Here is a 17,359-nt window from a genome sequence, read left to right on the forward strand (position 1 = left end):
ACTTGCGCTGCGTAAGAAGCTCAGGAATCTGCACCCCAAATCTCAATAGCCTAGCTCGCATAGTTTCCGAGATCTCAGCGTTCATCCGGACAGACGGACAGATGGACAGACGGACAGACGGACATGGCTAGATCGACTCGGCTAGTGATCCTGATCAAGAATATATATACTTTATGGCGTCGGAAACGCTTCTTTCTGCCTGTTACATACTTTCCGACGAATCTAGTATACCCTTATACTCTACGAGTAACGGGTGTAATAATAGTGCAATATGGGTAGTATATATGTGCAATATATATAGGTTAATTTTTAAGTGTTATATAAGATCCCCTCCCCCAACAAATTTTATATGTAAAGAATATAAATAATTAAATAAACAAATAACTAAATAAATTAAAGGACAGCACAACATAAAGCCGCCTATCTTTTCCAGGTCCGGTTGGTGACGTAATTCCAAGTGCTGTTACGCGCAATCGAATCCTCCACCGAACTCTGGGGAGGATTATGCCCCCTCCTGGAGTAAATTCTCCACGCGCGGGGATGACTTCTCGCAGGCACGACGGGTTTTTCCAGGCAGCTAGCGGCTGGAGGCACCGGACTCGCCGATGACGTAACCTCCGGCCGAGAGCCGGGGTTGCTCCAAGAAAGAACTTGGCCAGGCCCTAATTAATGGAACCTGGCCACTACCTTCCTCGTCTCTTCTCGCTGGCCTGAAATGGGATTTCTATTGGACTCTTCTTTTCCCCCCCACTAACCGGAACGCACTCACCGTAGGGTCTTGACCAGTCCGGCTTCAGAGACCGTTCTCCGGCGTCCACGACCGGCGAAAACTTTGCGAGGGGGGCTCACTCCTTTTTATACCCGTTACTCGTAGAGTAAAAGGGTATACTAGATTCGTCGGAAAGTATGTAACAGGCAGAAGGAAGCGTTTCCGACCCCATAAAGTATATATATTCTTGATCAGGATCACTAGCCGAGTCGATCTAGCCATGTCCGTCTGTCCGTCTGTCCATCTGTCCGTCTGTCCGGATGAACGCTGAGATCTCGGAAACTATGGGAGCTAGGCTATTGAGATTTGGCGTGCAGATTCCTGAGCTTCCTACGCAGCGCAAGTTTGTTTCAGTAGACTGCCACGCCCACTCTAACGCCCAGAAACCGCCCAAAACTGTGGCTCCTACAGTTTTGATGCTAGATAGAAAATTTTAACTGAAATGTAATGTTCTCATCAATACCTATCGATTGACCCGAAAAAAAATTTGCCACGCCCACTCTAACGCCCATAACGCTTAAATCTGTATACCGCCGGTAGGTGGCGCATTTTAATCTCGCTTTGCTGCTTGCATATCTCCATTTAGCTGAGTAACGGGTATCTGATAGTCGAGGTACTCAACTATAGCGTTCTCCCTTGTTATTTATCGGTACTGCGTTCGAAATTTTGGCTGAACTTGTCTAGGCGCTGATGGCCGCTTGAACACCACGACCGCGTGAGGAGATTGCTAATTCACCGAACCCGCTGCGACTGCGCGCCGCCGACACCAAATCTGAACTGATCTAGTCTCGGCCATTTTCCTTCCGCCAACCCATGCAGATTACGGACCTCTGTTCCCTGCATTCTGGGTCAATGTCCCTATAACCTACATTTGTCCGGTTTGAATTTGAATTCGCCCCCGAACTGACTCCAATTTACACGTTGCCCATCACTGGAAACCCTAAACCCACTTTGCATCCCTGGTTTTCTCGATTAATCGATTACTGAGGGATGGCGACATAACAACCAAACTAGCGTTTCGGATGCTTGTTTCTCCGAAACGCTAGTAAAATATGGAAGACATCCCTCCTATGGACATCTTCCAGACATCTGTAAATCCGGAACTACCCTGAAAACACGGAGGATCATTTTGGGACATCAGGACAAGGCCCAACGAGGGATCACACCCACACATACTACCGAACAGCTTGTAGCGATGTCTTCTTCTTCCCCAGCTGGACATCGGATTGTGTTTGTTTTGGTTTTTTTTGGATGGATGACCACTAATGGACTTGGAATCTCGTCGCGGGAGCCAGGTGAGTACATAATCGCAGCAAACTTTTCTCACCAACACCTTCTCTTCCAGTGCTCGTCGTGGGTCGCTTGTAGGTCCGTTCTTACTGCTTCAAATCCCTCGCGTGATATATTCCTGACCGAAGGCGGAGCCGACCTAGTCCTCGTACAGGATCCTTGGGTAGTAGGAGGCAAGGTTGCTGGACTAGGAACAAAGGAATACAAGCTAATGCTTGACCCCAAAGAAGGTAAAATTCGAACCTGCATATTAGCCAAAAGGCATCTTAGTATATTTCCAAGCCATGTAGGTATAGCTGGTAATGAATTCGCCGATGAAGCTGCTAAAGCATCTACAATTTCCCCCTTAATAGCTTCAGCAAACATAAATAAATTAGATAGGAATAGATATTTAAAATCAACACTGCTTAATTATTTACCACACCTGATTAATAAAACCTCCACTTGGTATCAAACAACTAATGTCAGCCATCTTAACATTGCAATGTCTCGGTCTCATACATGTTGTTCCCTATCCTTGACTTGACTTGATACTTAACAAATTTCTTCGCGAATTTGGCATTATAGTTCTGGCCGAAATTACTCAAAGTAAAGTTCTTCCGGTATACTTCCTGTCCGACTGCGAATCGTACATTTCGTGACCTCCGGTTGTACACAGCTGCGCTTCTTTTGTATGCCTTGTTTGAATTCTTCTGAATTTCTTCGCGCATCAGGACGATCTTAGATTCTCTTGGCAGAACATACAGTTCATTGTCTTTTAATGCCTTCAAACGTCTCGCCAGTTGGTAATCTGCCCCGTTGGTGAACATATTTTGCCCAAACAGAGCGAAATATGGAGATACTCCAGTAGCCTGATGAACCGCTCCTCTGAGCGCACACTCAATCTCCGACAGATACAGATCCCAATCTCGGTGATTGTCCTCTAAATAGGCTCGAATTGCATTTAGAACAGACTGGTTGACTCTTTCCGCCGCATTTGACTGAGGTGAGTAAACAGCGGTCCGAATGTGCTTAACTCCATATTCCTTCAGAAATTCCGAGAACTGCTTGGAAACAAATAGTTTCCCGTTATCGGAATGTAACAATTCCGGAACCCCAAACTTGTTAAACACCTCCTGCCTTAAAAATCGAATTACTCCCGCAGAGGTTGCTTCCCGCATGCCTTTAAGGAGTGCGAACTTCGAGAAATGATCAACTACTATGAACACATATGAATTCCCTCCTCGAGACCTCGGATACTTTCCCAGAAAATCGATGTATATTTTCTGGAATGGCCTAAGTGTAACCACTTCATCTCGTTTAGACCGCAGAAACACATAGTCTCCATCTCCAACGAGATCTGGGAAACGTTCTTCATGTGATAATACCTCCTTCCTAAACTCAGCGTACTCTGGAGACTCGAATTCTGTCGTCTCGAACCCCAGCAAGGGTTCTAAGTCAATTGACTCTATCATCCTGGAAAGAGTGTCAGCCACTACATTTTCTGAGCCCTTCCTAAGTTCTATAACAAAGTCATGGATCTGCAACTTTTACGACCAACGAGCAAGCCGCCCATCCAGGTCCTTTAATGACATCAGCCACTTCAGACTGGCGTGGTCTGTTATAATAGTCTGAATCGTTTCACTCCGAGGATGGCCGCCAGACATTCCTTTTCTGTGACGCTGTAATTCTTTTGGCATTTGTTCAGCTTCTGTGAGAAGTATTCAATGGGTCTTTCGTTTCCCTGATCATCCAGCTGGAATAGCACTGCCCCAACTCCCGTGTCGGACGCATCGCACTGTATGTAAAAACGCCGTGAGAAATCTGGATGGTTTAGCACGGGCGCCGTTACGAGTGCAGTTTTCAGGGTTTCTATGGCTTGCTGAGCCGCGGGGGTTAGGTGGAATTTCCCACTCTTCTTCAAGGTATCTGTAAGAGGGGCGGAAATTTCTGCGAAATTATGGATGAACCTGCGGTACCATCCTGCTGTACCCAACAGACTACGAACCTCCCGCGGATTTCGGGGAACATTTTCCTACTTCTTTCAAAATGGACAGATGTGATTCGAAGTCTGGGGTTACTATCAGTAGATCGTCGAGATAAACAAAGACTTTCTCCCGTAGTTTGGATGGGATGACCTTATCCATCAACCGACACAGGCTTCGACCCGCGTTACAGAGCCCAAAGGGCATTACGACGAATTGGTATGAAGGCCTTCCAGGGACAGTAAATGCAGTGATCGGTCGACTCTCTTTCTCCAGCTCGATTTGCCAATAAGCATGTTTCAGGTCGACTCTGCTGATAAATATGGTTGAGGCAATTCTGCTTAGGATTCCATCTATGTTTTGAAGTGGATACGCGTCCTTCTTTGTCACTTTGTTCATCCTGCGCGCGTCCAAACAAAGCCTATTTTTCCCAGGTTTCATGACCAACGTCACAGGATTGTTCCAAGCACTTTCAATTTCCTCGATGACGCCTAGTCGCAACATCTCATCCACTTCAGGTATAGACCACCGCCTGTTTTGCCGGAGACATCGGATAGTGCCTTGACTTCACTGGTACCGCTCCTTCTTCCAGTTCTATCCTGTGCTTTAGAAGCTTAGTTCGTCCCAATCCAACCTTTTCGTAAGAAAGAAACACTCCTCGGACTTCAGCGAGTCGGGATTCCTGGGACGCTGATAGTTGATGACGCTCGGGTTCGACAGTTGTAACTTCCTGCGACTCTACCAATTCCTCGACGCCACCTCCAAATAGTTCCGGAGCAATATTGAACTCCTTCCAAAAGTCTACCCGCAAATACAACTGTTGCTTTAAAGCAGGACATAGATACAAACACATGCTGGCCTCCCGTCCCCAGAAAACCACTCTCACAATGACCTTGCCTAGTATCCGTTGATCTTCGCCGTTCGCTGTCTTCACGTTTCCCCTGTATGGTAACCAATCCAATCTAAGTCGATCCACCAACTCCTGGCAGCCGGTACCTAAGACGCTAATAGAAGCTCCGGAATCCAACAGTCCTTGGATCTCCTGATCTGCTATAGTCGCTATCGTCGTTAGTATACTTAAGGGATTCTATTTGTGATATCGTGCGCTGGACCTCCTGCCATTCCATTTTCCTCTTTTTGAAGCGCTGCCTGGCCTTGTGAATCCGTTTGGTTACAGCTGTCATTCCCTCCAGTTGGTGGTCCTTAAAAATGCGTTCCCGAGCCTCCTTGTATCGACGCCATCTCTCCTCCAGTGGTATAGCCAGTCTTCCTTGCCATTCCACCCTTGATCCTGCGTTTACTTCGCACGACTTTGGGTCATTGGGGTTACACCGACCGGCTCCCGTCCGGAACGCAACTCCACTGGGTTTATTACGTTCCCCTTCGAGTTTCCCGGATTGCAGTTTGGGCATTTAGGCGTCAACGTGTCGGCTCGCCCGCATTTGAAACAGAAGTAGGACTTTTGCGGTGTTTCACATTGCTTGTAGACGTGCCCGGCTTGTTTGCAGTTCCAACATACCACGGCTTTCCGCTGGCTGACAGATTGGATGGCCTCTACTAGTCCTCCCTCGCTTTCATCTTCGACTACTGTCCGGAAATTCTGGTCTGGAATGCTACTGTACTGGACTTCGTCTACTCTCTGCCCTCGAAATTCTAGTCGTCTGGGGGGTACCGCTCGTGGTGTCTGTCTGGCTCGTCCCACTTCCTCCGCGAAAGCTCTTTTGGCTTCTCGACATTCGTCTCTGAGATGCTCCAAGGTGTATGCCCGAATCGGAAACACGTACTGCTTCAAGGGCTCGCACAGATTACGCTCGACGGTCTTCCATCATCCATTCTTCCGTAATTGGTAACCGCACCGCAGCCCTCAGTCTTCGCACCGCGTGGAAGAAAGAATCCAGAGACTCTCCTGGCATTTTCCTCTGCTCACTCAGGTCCTGGATCCTCTCATAGTCGCATCTAGTGTCGCTATACCGACGCTCAATAGCCGTCCGCAATTCCATCCAGGTTGCTATGTTGTTAGTACGGACTAGCAGCCAATACCATTCCGCCGCACCGTCGACCACCAAGCGGTGAAAGTTTCGGATAAGATCCGCCCAAGGCGTGCCATAATGCTGCCTTAAGTGCTCGACTCGAAATATAAATTCTTCCGCACTCATCCCATCGGAGGTTCCAGAGAACTGTATCCCCCATTTGTGCACTGGGACACAGTGTCCTCGTTGAGAATACCCGTAGACTTCATGATTCCGCCGAAGAGTCCCTTGACGCCCTTCCGTGTCTCTTGGTTGATGGCTTCCACTGGAAGAGGAACCTGGTCGGAAGTGTATACCTTCCTGTTGAAGATTCTGCTGATAACTCGACGGACCGATTGGCTGACGTTGTCCAGTAGGGCCAGGATTTGCTTCCGGGTCATTCCTGAATCGGTTTTGTATTGTCGGCTGATTCGCAGGTTGACGACTTCCAAAATGACCGCCCGCAGGGAGTCCCTGAGACCTAATTGATGGTTCTGACCCCCCCGATAGAGATGTTTTCCTCTCGACCTGCCTCATCAACTCAGCAAAGCCTTCTTTAATATTTTTGTCAATCTTGTCGCCGATAAACCGTTCCATTTCAGCTCGAAACTGGTTCTGGGATTCTACCACAAAGTTCCTCAAATCGCTACCATGGCCCTGGTTGTCGACTCCTTTGAGGCTATACTGTTCTTGGATCGGATCTAGCTGGATGTGTGAAAAAGTCGGTATTGGTGTGAAGTTGTCGCCAAGCTCTAATCTTTTTGGGTTTCCCACCCGGTTTAGAGTGTGAAACGGCATTGGTTGCAGTGGGGGACAAGTGAATGATCCTGCGTTCCCTACAGGGGTCTTAAGGTTCCCGCAATCTTCCATATTATTTCCATTCTTACCCATTTTAATTTGATGATTTATTTCTTCAAAAATTATTAATTCGTAATTTTTTCTTTCAGGAAACAGAAGGGGAAAGAACTACTATAAACTGTCCCATACTCTACGGTGAACTAATCTGCGGCGCTATTTCTCTAATGGACTGTCCTCGACCTTGGAACATGATAACAACATTTAACGTTTAACACAAAGCAATGACAGAGTCGGCTCTTTCCAACTTCGACTCAGTCGAAGTTTGGGAGTCAAGGGTGTCATTTTATTTAGTAATCAAAAATCCAAGTTTCTTCACTCGCCATCATCCCATCGACCTCTCGATACATCTTAACCGCCGTTCGTCAGTCAAGGACACCGAGGAATCATCCAGAAGCTTCTGAGACTCCTGTTCTTAAGAAACTCAGGACTCCGGATTTCGGTTGTATTGGCGACTGCCTGAAGAAAAAGGATCTTTTTACGTCCCCCCGACTGTTGCTCCTGTATATCGATCGCAAATCTTCCAGTTTGCTTGGACCAGCTGATGTCGTCGAGAAAGGAAAACAGTACAGAACGTTTTCTTTCTTTTCTTACTTTCCTAATCCAAACTTTATTTCTCGTCTTTCCCCCAGATCTTTCTGCTGTTCGCCTACCGGTCAGACGAGGACTTCAAAAAGATCTATGGGAAGAGGAAAATCCTGTTGGAGCCTGGTGCGTTGCCATTTTTATTTGACATTGGGCGCCAATATTGTTATGTCCCAATATAGGACTACGTGTTTCCGCGAGTGGGCAGCGCCGGCTAGCTCTAGAGCACTTGGGGTGTGGGTACTCCAACCCTGCCCACACACACGCAACAATAAACAAACAGATGTTTGTACTTCACAACACTTCACGCTGCAACAGCTGTCTTATGGCTGGACCAAAACATTGACGAATTATGCGAAACTATAAAACTAACACAACACGTGATTATCACAAAACTAATTCCCCGACTTCTTCCTTTCTAGGTCACAGGACGCCATCAGATATATTGTGGGCTTTTGGGGGCAAACCCAAAGCCTCTGCGCTCCCACCCAACCGTAGCAGCCGTAGATGTCTCCGACTTGAACCGGTCACCGTAAGATACCTTGGAACCGTTTACATGTTTCCTCCCCTCTCTTAAATTATTTACAGGGCTTCAGCTTCCCGTAAGGAAACCCATCAACCACCGCCCGCCGGGTGCAACAGTCACACCAAGGCATTTACGTAGACGGGTAAACTGGTCTGTTTTTTTTATTTCGGTCCCTACCTAAAAGAGCTCTCTTAAGCGGATCCCAGACCCGAGGATAACACACGAACCTATTCGACGCGGTCGCTGGAGAGGATTCCCCGTGGGATTAACAAGTGCTTGGCTTTGACGGTTTAAATGTCAAGCCTCGCCCAGAAGGAGCGCTAAATTGCAAAAACTAACAGATACAAATGTGAAAAAACACTCGCTGTGAATTGTTCACATCCGGCAATAAACAGTTTAAAATTTGTGATATAATAAATAAATAATAGTGCAATATGGGTAGTATATATGTGCAATATATATAGGTTAATTTTTAAGTGTTATATAAGATCCCCTCCCCCAACAAATTTTATATGAAAAGAACATAAATAATTAAATAAACAAATAACTAAATAAATTAAGGGACAACACAACATAAAGATAAAAGGGTTATTTCGCGTTAAGCCGCCGATCTTTTCCAGGTCCGGTTGGTGACGTAATTCCACGTGCTGTTACGCGCAATCGAATCCTCCACCGAACTCTGGGGAGGATTATGCCCCCTCCTGGAGTAAATTCTCCACGCGCGGGGATGACTTCTCGCAGGCACGACGGGTTTTTCCAGGCAGCTAGCGGCTGGAGGCACCGGACTCGCCGATGACGTAACCTCCGGCCGAGAGCCGGGGTTGCTCCAAGAAAGAACTTGGCCAGGCCCTAATTAATGGAACCTGGCCACTACCTTCCTCGTCTCTTCTCGCTGGCCTGAAATGGGATTTCTATTCAACTCTTCTTTTTCCCCCCACTAACCGGAACGCACTCACCGTAGGGTCTTGACCAGTCCGGCTTCAGAGACCGTTCTCCGGCGTCGACGACCGCCGAAAACTTTGCCAGGCGGGCTCACTCCTTTTTATACCCGTTACTCGTAGAGTAAAAGGGTATACTAGATTCGTCGGAAAGTATGTAACAGGCAGAAGGAAGCGTTTCCGACCCCATAAAGTATATATATTCTTGATCAGGATCACTAGCCGAGTCGATCTAGCCATGTCCGTCTGTCCGTCTGTCCATCTGTCCGTCTGTCCGGATGAACGCTGAGATCTCGGAAACTATGGGAGCTAGGCTATTGAGATTTGGCGTGCAGATTCCTGAGCTTCCTACGCAGCGCAAGTTTGTTTCAGTAGACTGCCACGCCCACTCTAACGCCCATAACGCTTAAATCTGTATACCGCCGGTAGGTGACGCATTTTAATCTCGCTTTGCTGCTTGCATATCTCCATTTAGCTGAGTAACGGGTATCTGATAGTCGAGGTACTCGACTATAGCGTTCTCCCTTGTTATTTATCGGTACTGCGTTCGAAATTTTGGCTGAACTTGTCTAGGCGCTGATGGCCGCTTGAACACCACGACCGCGTGAGGAGATTGCTAATTCACCGAACCCGCTGCGACTGCGCGCCGCCGACACCAAATCTGAACTGATCTAGTCTCGGCCATTTTCCTTCCGCCAACCCATGCAGATTACGGACCTCTGTTCCCTGCATTCTGGGTCAATGTCCCTATAACCTACATTTGTCCGGTTTGAATTTGAATTCGCCCCCGAACTGACTCCAATTTACACGTTGCCCATCACTGGAAACCCTAAACCCACTTTGCATCCCTGGTTTTCTCGATTAATCGATTACTGAGGGATGGCGACATAACAACCAAACTAGCGTTTCGGATGCTTGTTTCTCCGAAACGCTAGTAAAATATGGAAGACATCCCTCCTATGGACATCTTCCAGACATCTGTAAATCCGGAACTACCCTGAAAACACGGAGGATCATTTTGGGACATCAGGACAAGGCCCAACGAGGGATCACACCCACACATACTACCGAACAGCTTGTTGCGATGTCTTCTTCTTCCCCAGCTGGACATCGGATTGTGTTTGTTTTGGTTTTTTTTGGATGGATGACCACTAATGGACTTGGAATCTCGTCGCGGGAGCCAGGTGAGTACATAATCGCAGCAAACTTTTCTCACCAACACCTTCTCTTCCAGTGCTCGTCGTGGGTCGCTTGTAGGTCCGTTCTTACTGCTTCAAATCCCTCGCGTGATATATTCCTGACCGAAGGCGGAGCCGACCTAGTCCTCGTACAGGATCCTTGGGTAGTAGGAGGCAAGGTTGCTGGACTAGGAACAAAGGAATACAAGCTAATGCTTGACCGCAAAGAAGGTAAAATTCGAACCTGCATATTAGCCAAAAGGCATCTTAGTATATTTCCAAGCCATGTAGGTATAGCTGGTAATGAATTCGCCGATGAAGCTGCTAAAGCATCTACAATTTCCCCCTTAATAGCTTCAGCAAACATAAATAAATTAGATAGGAATAGATATTTAAAATCAACACTGCTTAATTATTTACCACACCTGATTACCTGATGATGTCAGCCATCTTAACATTGCAATGTCTCGGTCTCATACATGTTGTTCCCTATCCTTGACTTGACTTGATACTTAACAAATTTCTTCGCGAATTTGGCATTATAGTTCTGGCCAAATTACTCAAAGTAAAGTTCTTCCGGTATACTTCCTGTCCGACTGCGAATCGTACATTTCGTGACCTCCGGTTATACACAGCTGCGCTTCTTTTGTATGCCTTGTTTGAATTCTTCTGAATTTCTTCGCGCATCAGGACGATCTTAGATTCTCTTGGCAGAACATACAGTTCATTGTCTTTTAATGCCTTCAAACGTCTCGCCAGTTGGTAATCTGCCCCGTTGGTGAACATATTTTGCCCAAACAGAGCGAAATATGGAGATACTCCAGTAGCCTGATGAACCGCTCCTCTGAGCGCACACCCAATCTCCGACAGATACAGATCCCAATCTCGGTGATTGTCCTCTAAATAGGCTCGAATTGCATTTAGAACAGACTGGTTGACTCTTTCCGCCGCATTTGACTGAGGTGAGTAAACAGCGGTCCGAATGTGCTTAACTCCATATTCCTTCAGAAATTCCGAGAACTGCTTGGAAACAAATAGTTTCCCGTTATCGGAATGTAACAATTCCGGAACCCCAAACTTGTTAAACACCTCCTGCCTTAAAAATCGAATTACTCCCGCAGAGGTTGCTTCCCGCATGCCTTTAAGGAGTGCGAACTTCGAGAAATGATCAACTACTATGAACACATATGAATTCCCTCCTCGAGACCTCGGATACTTTCCCAGAAAATCGATGTATATTTTCTGGAATGGCCTAAGTGTAACCACTTCATCTCGTTTAGACCGCAGAAACACATAGTCTCCATCTCCAACGAGATCTGGGAAACGTTCTTCATGTGATAATACCTCCTTCCTAAACTCAGCGTACTCTGGAGACTCGAATTCTGTCGTCTCGAACCCCAGCAAGGGTTCTAAGTCAATTGACTCTATCATCCTGGAAAGAGTGTCAGCCACTACATTTTCTGAGCCCTTCCTATGTTCTATAACAAAGTCATGGATCTGCAACTTTTACGACCAACGAGCAAGCCGCCCATCCAGGTCCTTTAATGACATCAGCCACTTCAGGCTGGCGTGGTCTGTTATAATAGTCTGAATCGTTTCACTCCGAGGATGGCCGCCAGACATTCCTTTTCTGTGACGCTGTAATTCTTTTGGCATTTGTTCAGCTTCTGTGAGAAGTATTCAATGGGTCTTTCGTTTCCCTGATCATCCAGCTGGAATAGCACTGCCCCAACTCCCGTGTCGGACGCATCGCACTGTATGTAAAAACGCCGTGAGAAATCTGGATGGTTTAGCACGGGCGCCGTTACGAGTGCAGTTTTCAGGGTTTCTATGGCTTGCTGAGCCGCGGGGGTTAGGTGGAATTTCCCACTCTTCTTCAAGGTATCTGTAAGAGGGGCGGAAATTTCTGCGAAATTATGGATGAACCTGCGGTACCATCCTACTGTACCCAACAGACTACGAACCTCCCGCGGATTTCGGGGAACATTTTCCTACTTCTTTCAAAATGTACAGATGTGATTCGAAGTCTGGGGTTACTATCAGTAGATCGTCGAGATAAACAAAGACTTTCTCCCGTAGTTTGGATGGGATGACCTTATCCATCAACCGACACAGGCTTCGACCCGCGTTACAGAGCCCAAAGGGCATTACGACGAATTGGTATGAAGGCCTTCCAGGGACAGTAAATGCAGTGATCGGTCGACTCTCTTTCTCCAGCTCGATTTGCCAATAAGCATGTTTCAGGTCGACTCTGCTGATAAATATGGTTGAGGCAATTCTGCTTAGGATTCCATCTATGTTTTGAAGTGGATACGCGTCCTTCTTTGTCACTTTGTTCATCCTGCGCGCGTCCAAACAAAGCCTATTTTTCCCAGGTTTCATGACCAACGTCACAGGATTGTTCCAAGCACTTTCAATTTCCTCGTTGACGCCTAGTCGCAACATCTCATCCACTTCAGCATAGACCACCGCCTGTTTTGCCGGAGACATCGGATAGTGCCTTGACTTCACTGGTACCGCTCCTTCTTCCAGTTCTATCCTGTGCTTTAGAAGCTTAGTTCGTCCCAATCCAACCTTTTCGTAAGAAAGAAACACTCCTCGGACTTCAGCGAGTCGGGATTCCTGGGACGCCGATAGTTGATGACGCTCGGGTTCGACAGTTGTAACTTCCTGCGACTCTACCAATTCCTCGACGCCACCTCCAAATAGTTCCGGAGCAATATTGAACTCCTTCCAAAAGTCTACCCGCAAATACAACTGTTGCTTTAAAGCAGGACATAGATACAAACACATGCTGGCCTCCCGTCCCCAGAAAACCACTCTCACAATGACCTTGCCTAGTATCCGTTGATCTTCGCCGTTCGCTGTCTTCACGTTTCCCCTGTATGGTAACCAATCCAATCTAAGTCGATCCACCAACTCCTGGCAGTCGGTACCTAAGACGCTAATAGAAGCTCCGGAATCCAACAGTCCTTGGATCTCCTGATCTGCTATAGTCGCTGTCGCGTAGGGCCTTGGATCGTCGTTAGTATACTTAAGGGATTCTATTTGTGATATCGTGCGCTGGACCTCCTGCCATTCCATTTTCCTCTTTTTGAAGCGCTGCCTGGCCTTGTGAATCCGTTTGGTTACAGCTGTCATTCCCTCCAGTTGGTGGTCCTTAAAAATGCGTTCCCGAGCCTCCTTGTATCGACGCCATCTCTCCTCCAGTGGTATAGCCAGTCTTCCTTGCCATTCCACCCTTGATCCTGCGTTTACTTCGCACGACTTTGGGTCATTGGGGTTACACCGACCGGCTCCCGTCCGGAACGCAACTCCACTGGGTTTATTACGTTCCCCTTCGAGTTTCCCGGATTGCAGTTTGGGCATTTAGGCGTCAACGTGTCGGCTCGCCCGCATTTGAAACAGAAGTAGGACTTTTGCGGTGTTTCACATTGCTTGTAGACGTGCCCGGCTTGTTTGCAGTTCCAACATACCACGGCTTTCCGCTGGCTGACAGATTAAATGGCCTCTACTAGTCCTCCCTCGCTTTCATCTTCGACTACTGTCCGGAAATTCTGGTCTGGAATGCTACTGTACTGGACTTCGTCTACTCTCTGCCCTCGAAATTCTAGTCGTCTGGGGGGTACCGCTCGTGGTGTCTGTCTGGCTCGTCCCACTTCCTCCGCGAAAGCTCTTTTGGCTTCTCGACATTCGTCTCTGAGATGCTCCAAGGTGTATGCCCGAATCGGAAACACGTACTGCTTCAAGGGCTCGCACAGATTACGCTCGACGGTCTTCCATCATCCATTCTTCCGTAATTGGTAACCGCACCGCAGCCCTCAGTCTTCGCACCGCGTGGAAGAAAGAATCCAGAGACTCTCCTGGCATTTTCCTCTGCTCACTCAGGTCCTGGATCCTCTCATAGTCGCATCTAGTGTCGCTATACCGACGCTCAATAGCCGTCCGCAATTCCATCCAGGTTGCTATGTTGTTAGTACGGACTAGCAGCCAATACCATTCCGCCGCACCGTCGACCACCAAGCGGTGAAAGTTTCGGATAAGATCCGCCCAAGGCGTGCCATAATGCTGCCTTAAGTGCTCGACTCGAAATATAAATTCTTCCGCACTCATCCCATCGGAGGTTCCAGAGAACTGTATCCCCCATTTGTGCACTGGGACACAGTGTCCTCGTTAAGAATACCCGTAGACTTCATGATTCCGCCGAAGAGTCCCTTGACGCCCTTCCGTGTCTCTTGGTTGATGGCTTCCACTGGAAGAGGAACCTGGTCGGAAGTGTATACCTTCCTGTTGAAGATTCTGCTGATAACTCGACGGACCGATTGGCTGACGTTGTCCAGTAGGGCCAGGATTTGCTTCCGGGTCATTCCTGAATCGGTTTTGTATTGTCGGCTGATTCGCAGGTTGACGACTTCCAAAATGACCGCCCGCAGGGAGTCCCTGAGACCTAATTGATGGTTCTGACCCCCCCGATAGAGATGTTTTCCTCTCGACCTGCCTCATCAACTCAGCAAAGCCTTCTTTGATATTTTTGTCAATCTTGTCGCCGATAAACCGTTCCATTTCAGCTCGAAACTGGTTCTGGGATTCTACCACAAAGTTCCTCAAATCGCTACCATGGCCCTGGTTGTCGACTCCTTTGAGGCTATACTGTTCTTGGATCGGATCTAGCTGGATGTGTGAAAAAGTCGGTATTGGTGTGAAGTTGTCGCCAAGCTCTAATCTTTTTGGGTTTCCCACCCGGTTTAGAGTGTGAAACGGCATTGGTTGCAGTGGGGGACAAGTGAATGATCCTGCGTTCCCTACAGGGGTCTTAAGGTTCCCGCAATCTTCCATATTATTTCCATTCTTACCCATTTTAATTTGATGATTTATTTCTTCAAAAATTATTAATTCGTAATTTTTTCTTTCAGGAAACAGAAGGGGAAAGAACTACTATAAACTGTCCCATACTCTACGGTGAACTAATCTGCGGCGCTATTTCTCTAATGGACTGTCCTCGACCTTGGAACATGATAACAACATTTAACGTTTAACACAAAGCAATGACAGAGTCGGCTCTTTCCAACTTCGACTCAGTCGAAGTTTGGGAGTCAAGGGTGTCATTTTATTTAGTAATCAAAAATCCAAGTTTCTTCACTCGCCATCATCCCATCGACCTCTCGATACATCTTAACCGCCGTTCGTCAGTCAAGGACACCGAGGAATCATCCAGAAGCTTCTGAGACTCCTGTTCTTAAGAAACTCAGGACTCCGGATTTCGGTTGTATTGGCGACTGCCTGAAGAAAAAGGATCTTTTTACGTCCCCCCGACTGTTGCTCCTGTATCTCGATCGCAAATCTTCCAGTTTGCTTGGACCAGCTGATGTCGTCGAGAAAGGAAAACAGTACAGAACGTTTTCTTTCTTTTCTTACTTTCCTAATCCAAACTTTATTTCTCGTCTTTCCCCCAGATCTTTCTGCTGCCTACCGGTCAGACGAGGACTTCAAAAAGATCTATGGAAAGAGGAAAATCCTGTTGGAGCCTGGTGCGTTGCCATTTTTATTTGACATTGGGCGCCAATATTGTTATGTCCCAATATAGGACTACGTGTTTCCGCGAGTGGGCAGCGCCGGCTAGCTCTAGAGCACTTGGGGTGTGGGTACTCCAACCCTGCCCACACACACGCAACAATAAACAAACAGATGTTTGTACTTCACAACACTTCACGCTGCAACAGCTGTCTTATGGCTGGACCAAAACATTGACGAAATATGCGAAACTATAAAACTAACACAACACGTGATTATCACAAAACTAATTCCCCGACTTCTTCCTTTCTAGGTCACAGGACGCCATCAGATATATTGTGGGCTTTTGGCTTGTCTGTCTGTCTGTCTGTCTGTCTGTCTGTCTGTCTGTCTGTCTGTCTGTCTGTCTGTCTGTCTGTCTGTCTGTCTGTCTGTCTGTCTGTCTGTCTGTCTGTCTGTCTGTCTGTCTGTCTGTCTGTCTGTCTGTCTGTCTGTCTGTCTGTCTGTCTGTCTGTCTGTCTGTCTGTCTGTCTGTCTGTCTGTCTGTCTGTCTGTCTGTCTGTCTGTCTGTCTGTCTGTCTGTCTGTCTGTCTGTCTGTCTGTCTGTCTGTCTGTCTGTCTGTCTCTGTCTGTCTGTCTGTCTGTCTGTCTGTCTGTCTGTCTGTCTGTCTGTCTGTCTGTCTGTCTGTCTGTCTGTCTGTCTGTCTGTCTGTCTGTCTGTCTGTCTGTCTGTCTGTCTGTCTGTCTGTCTGTCTGTCTGTCTGTCTGTCTGTCTGTCTGTCTGTCTGTCTGTCTGTCTGGTCTGCTCTGTCTGTCTGTCTGTCTGTCTGTCTGTCTGTCTGTCTGTCTGTCTGTCTGTCTGTCTGTCTGTCTGTCTGTCTGTCTGTCTGTCTGTCTGTCTGTCTGTCTGTCTGTCTGTCTGTCTGTCTGTCTGTCTGTCTGTCTGTCTGTCTGTCTGTCTGTCTGTCTGTCTGTCTGTCTGTCTGTCTGTCTGTCTGTCTGTCTGTCTGTCTGTCTGGCTGTCTGTCTGTCTGTCTGTCTGTCTGTATGTCTGTATGTCTGTATGTCTGTCTGTCTGTCTGTCTGTCTGTCTGTCTGTCTGTCTGTATGTCTGTATGTCTGTCTGTCTGTCTGTCTGTCTGTCTGTCTGTCTGTCTGTCCTGTCTGTCTGTCTGTCTGTCTGTCTGTCTGTCTGTCTGTCTGTCTGTCTGTCTGTCTGTCTGTCTGTCTGTCTGTCTGTCTGTCTGTCTGTCTGTCTGTCTGTCTGTCTGTCTGTCTGTCTGTCTGTCTGTCTGTCTGTCTGTCTGTCTGTCTGTCTGTCTGTCTGTCTGTCTGTCTGTCTGTCTGTCTGTCTGTCTGTCTGTCTGTCTGTCTGTCTGTCTGTCTGTCTGTCTGTCTGTCTGTCTGTCTGTCTGTCTGTCTGTCTGTCTGTCTGTCTGTCTGTCTGTCTGTCTTCTGTCTGTCTGTCTGTCTGTCTGTCTGTCTGTCTGTCTGTCTGTCTGTCTGTCTGTCTGTCTGTCTGTCTGTCTGTCTGTCTGTCTGTCTGTCTGTCTGTCTGTCTGTCTGTCTGTCTGTCTGTCTGTCTGTCTGTCTGTCTGTCTGTCTGTCTGTCTGTCTGTCTGTCTGTCTGTCTGTCTGTCTGTCTGTCTGTCTGTCTGTCTGTCTGTCTGTCTGTCTGTCTGTCTGTCTGTCTGTCTGTCTGTCTGTCTGTCTGTCTGTCTGTCTGTCTGTCTG

At 47.5% G+C, this 17,359-nt stretch overlaps 1 protein-coding gene and 1 long non-coding RNA gene across 4 annotated transcripts; both read left to right on the plus strand.

Annotated features, from left to right (window-relative positions):
- The first annotated feature begins 1,677 nt into the window (after positions 1-1,677).
- Positions 1,678-8,450, plus strand: LOC139353407 (uncharacterized). Of its 3 annotated transcripts, XM_070997583.1 has the most exons (7): positions 6,594-6,753; positions 6,816-6,884; positions 6,980-7,453; positions 7,520-7,598; positions 7,895-8,004; positions 8,061-8,140; positions 8,205-8,448. In XM_070997583.1, exons 4-6 carry the CDS (start codon positions 7,569-7,571, stop codon positions 8,134-8,136), a joined length of 216 nt encoding a protein of 71 aa, XP_070853684.1. In that variant the 5' UTR covers positions 6,594-6,753; positions 6,816-6,884; positions 6,980-7,453; positions 7,520-7,568; the 3' UTR covers positions 8,137-8,140; positions 8,205-8,448. The 3 variants fall into 3 exon arrangements, 2 of the variants coding, with proteins under 2 accessions (XP_070853684.1, XP_070853685.1); XR_011604696.1 differs by lacking the exons at positions 6,594-6,753; positions 6,816-6,884 and adding an exon at positions 1,678-2,289 and having other exon boundaries at positions 8,205-8,450; XM_070997584.1 differs by having other exon boundaries at positions 6,980-7,598; positions 8,205-8,449.
- Positions 8,451-14,594: 6,144 nt separating this feature from the next.
- LOC118878227 (uncharacterized) lies at positions 14,595-15,546 on the plus strand. Its single transcript, XR_011604773.1, has 3 exons — positions 14,595-14,801; positions 14,864-14,932; positions 15,028-15,546. It is a non-coding gene; the product is annotated as an uncharacterized lncRNA (long non-coding RNA).
- Positions 15,547-17,359: the final 1,813 nt, after the last annotated feature.

Source organism: Drosophila suzukii, chromosome X, assembly GCF_043229965.1.
Source record: "Drosophila suzukii chromosome X, CBGP_Dsuzu_IsoJpt1.0, whole genome shotgun sequence".
NCBI classification, from domain to species: Eukaryota; Metazoa; Arthropoda; class Insecta; order Diptera; family Drosophilidae; genus Drosophila; species Drosophila suzukii.

Bases quoted from the DNA above. Each gene is read 5' to 3' on its own strand.
- LOC139353407 (XM_070997584.1), top strand. From the start codon at position 7,569: ATGGGAAGAGGAAAATCCTGTTGGAGCCTG. The intron at 7,599-7,894 runs GTGCGTTGCCAT...CTTCCTTTCTAG, and splicing joins GAAAATCCTGTTGGAGCCTG to GTCACAGGACGCCATCAGAT. The intron at 8,005-8,060 runs GTAAGATACCTT...AATTATTTACAG, and splicing joins TCCGACTTGAACCGGTCACC to GGCTTCAGCTTCCCGTAAGG.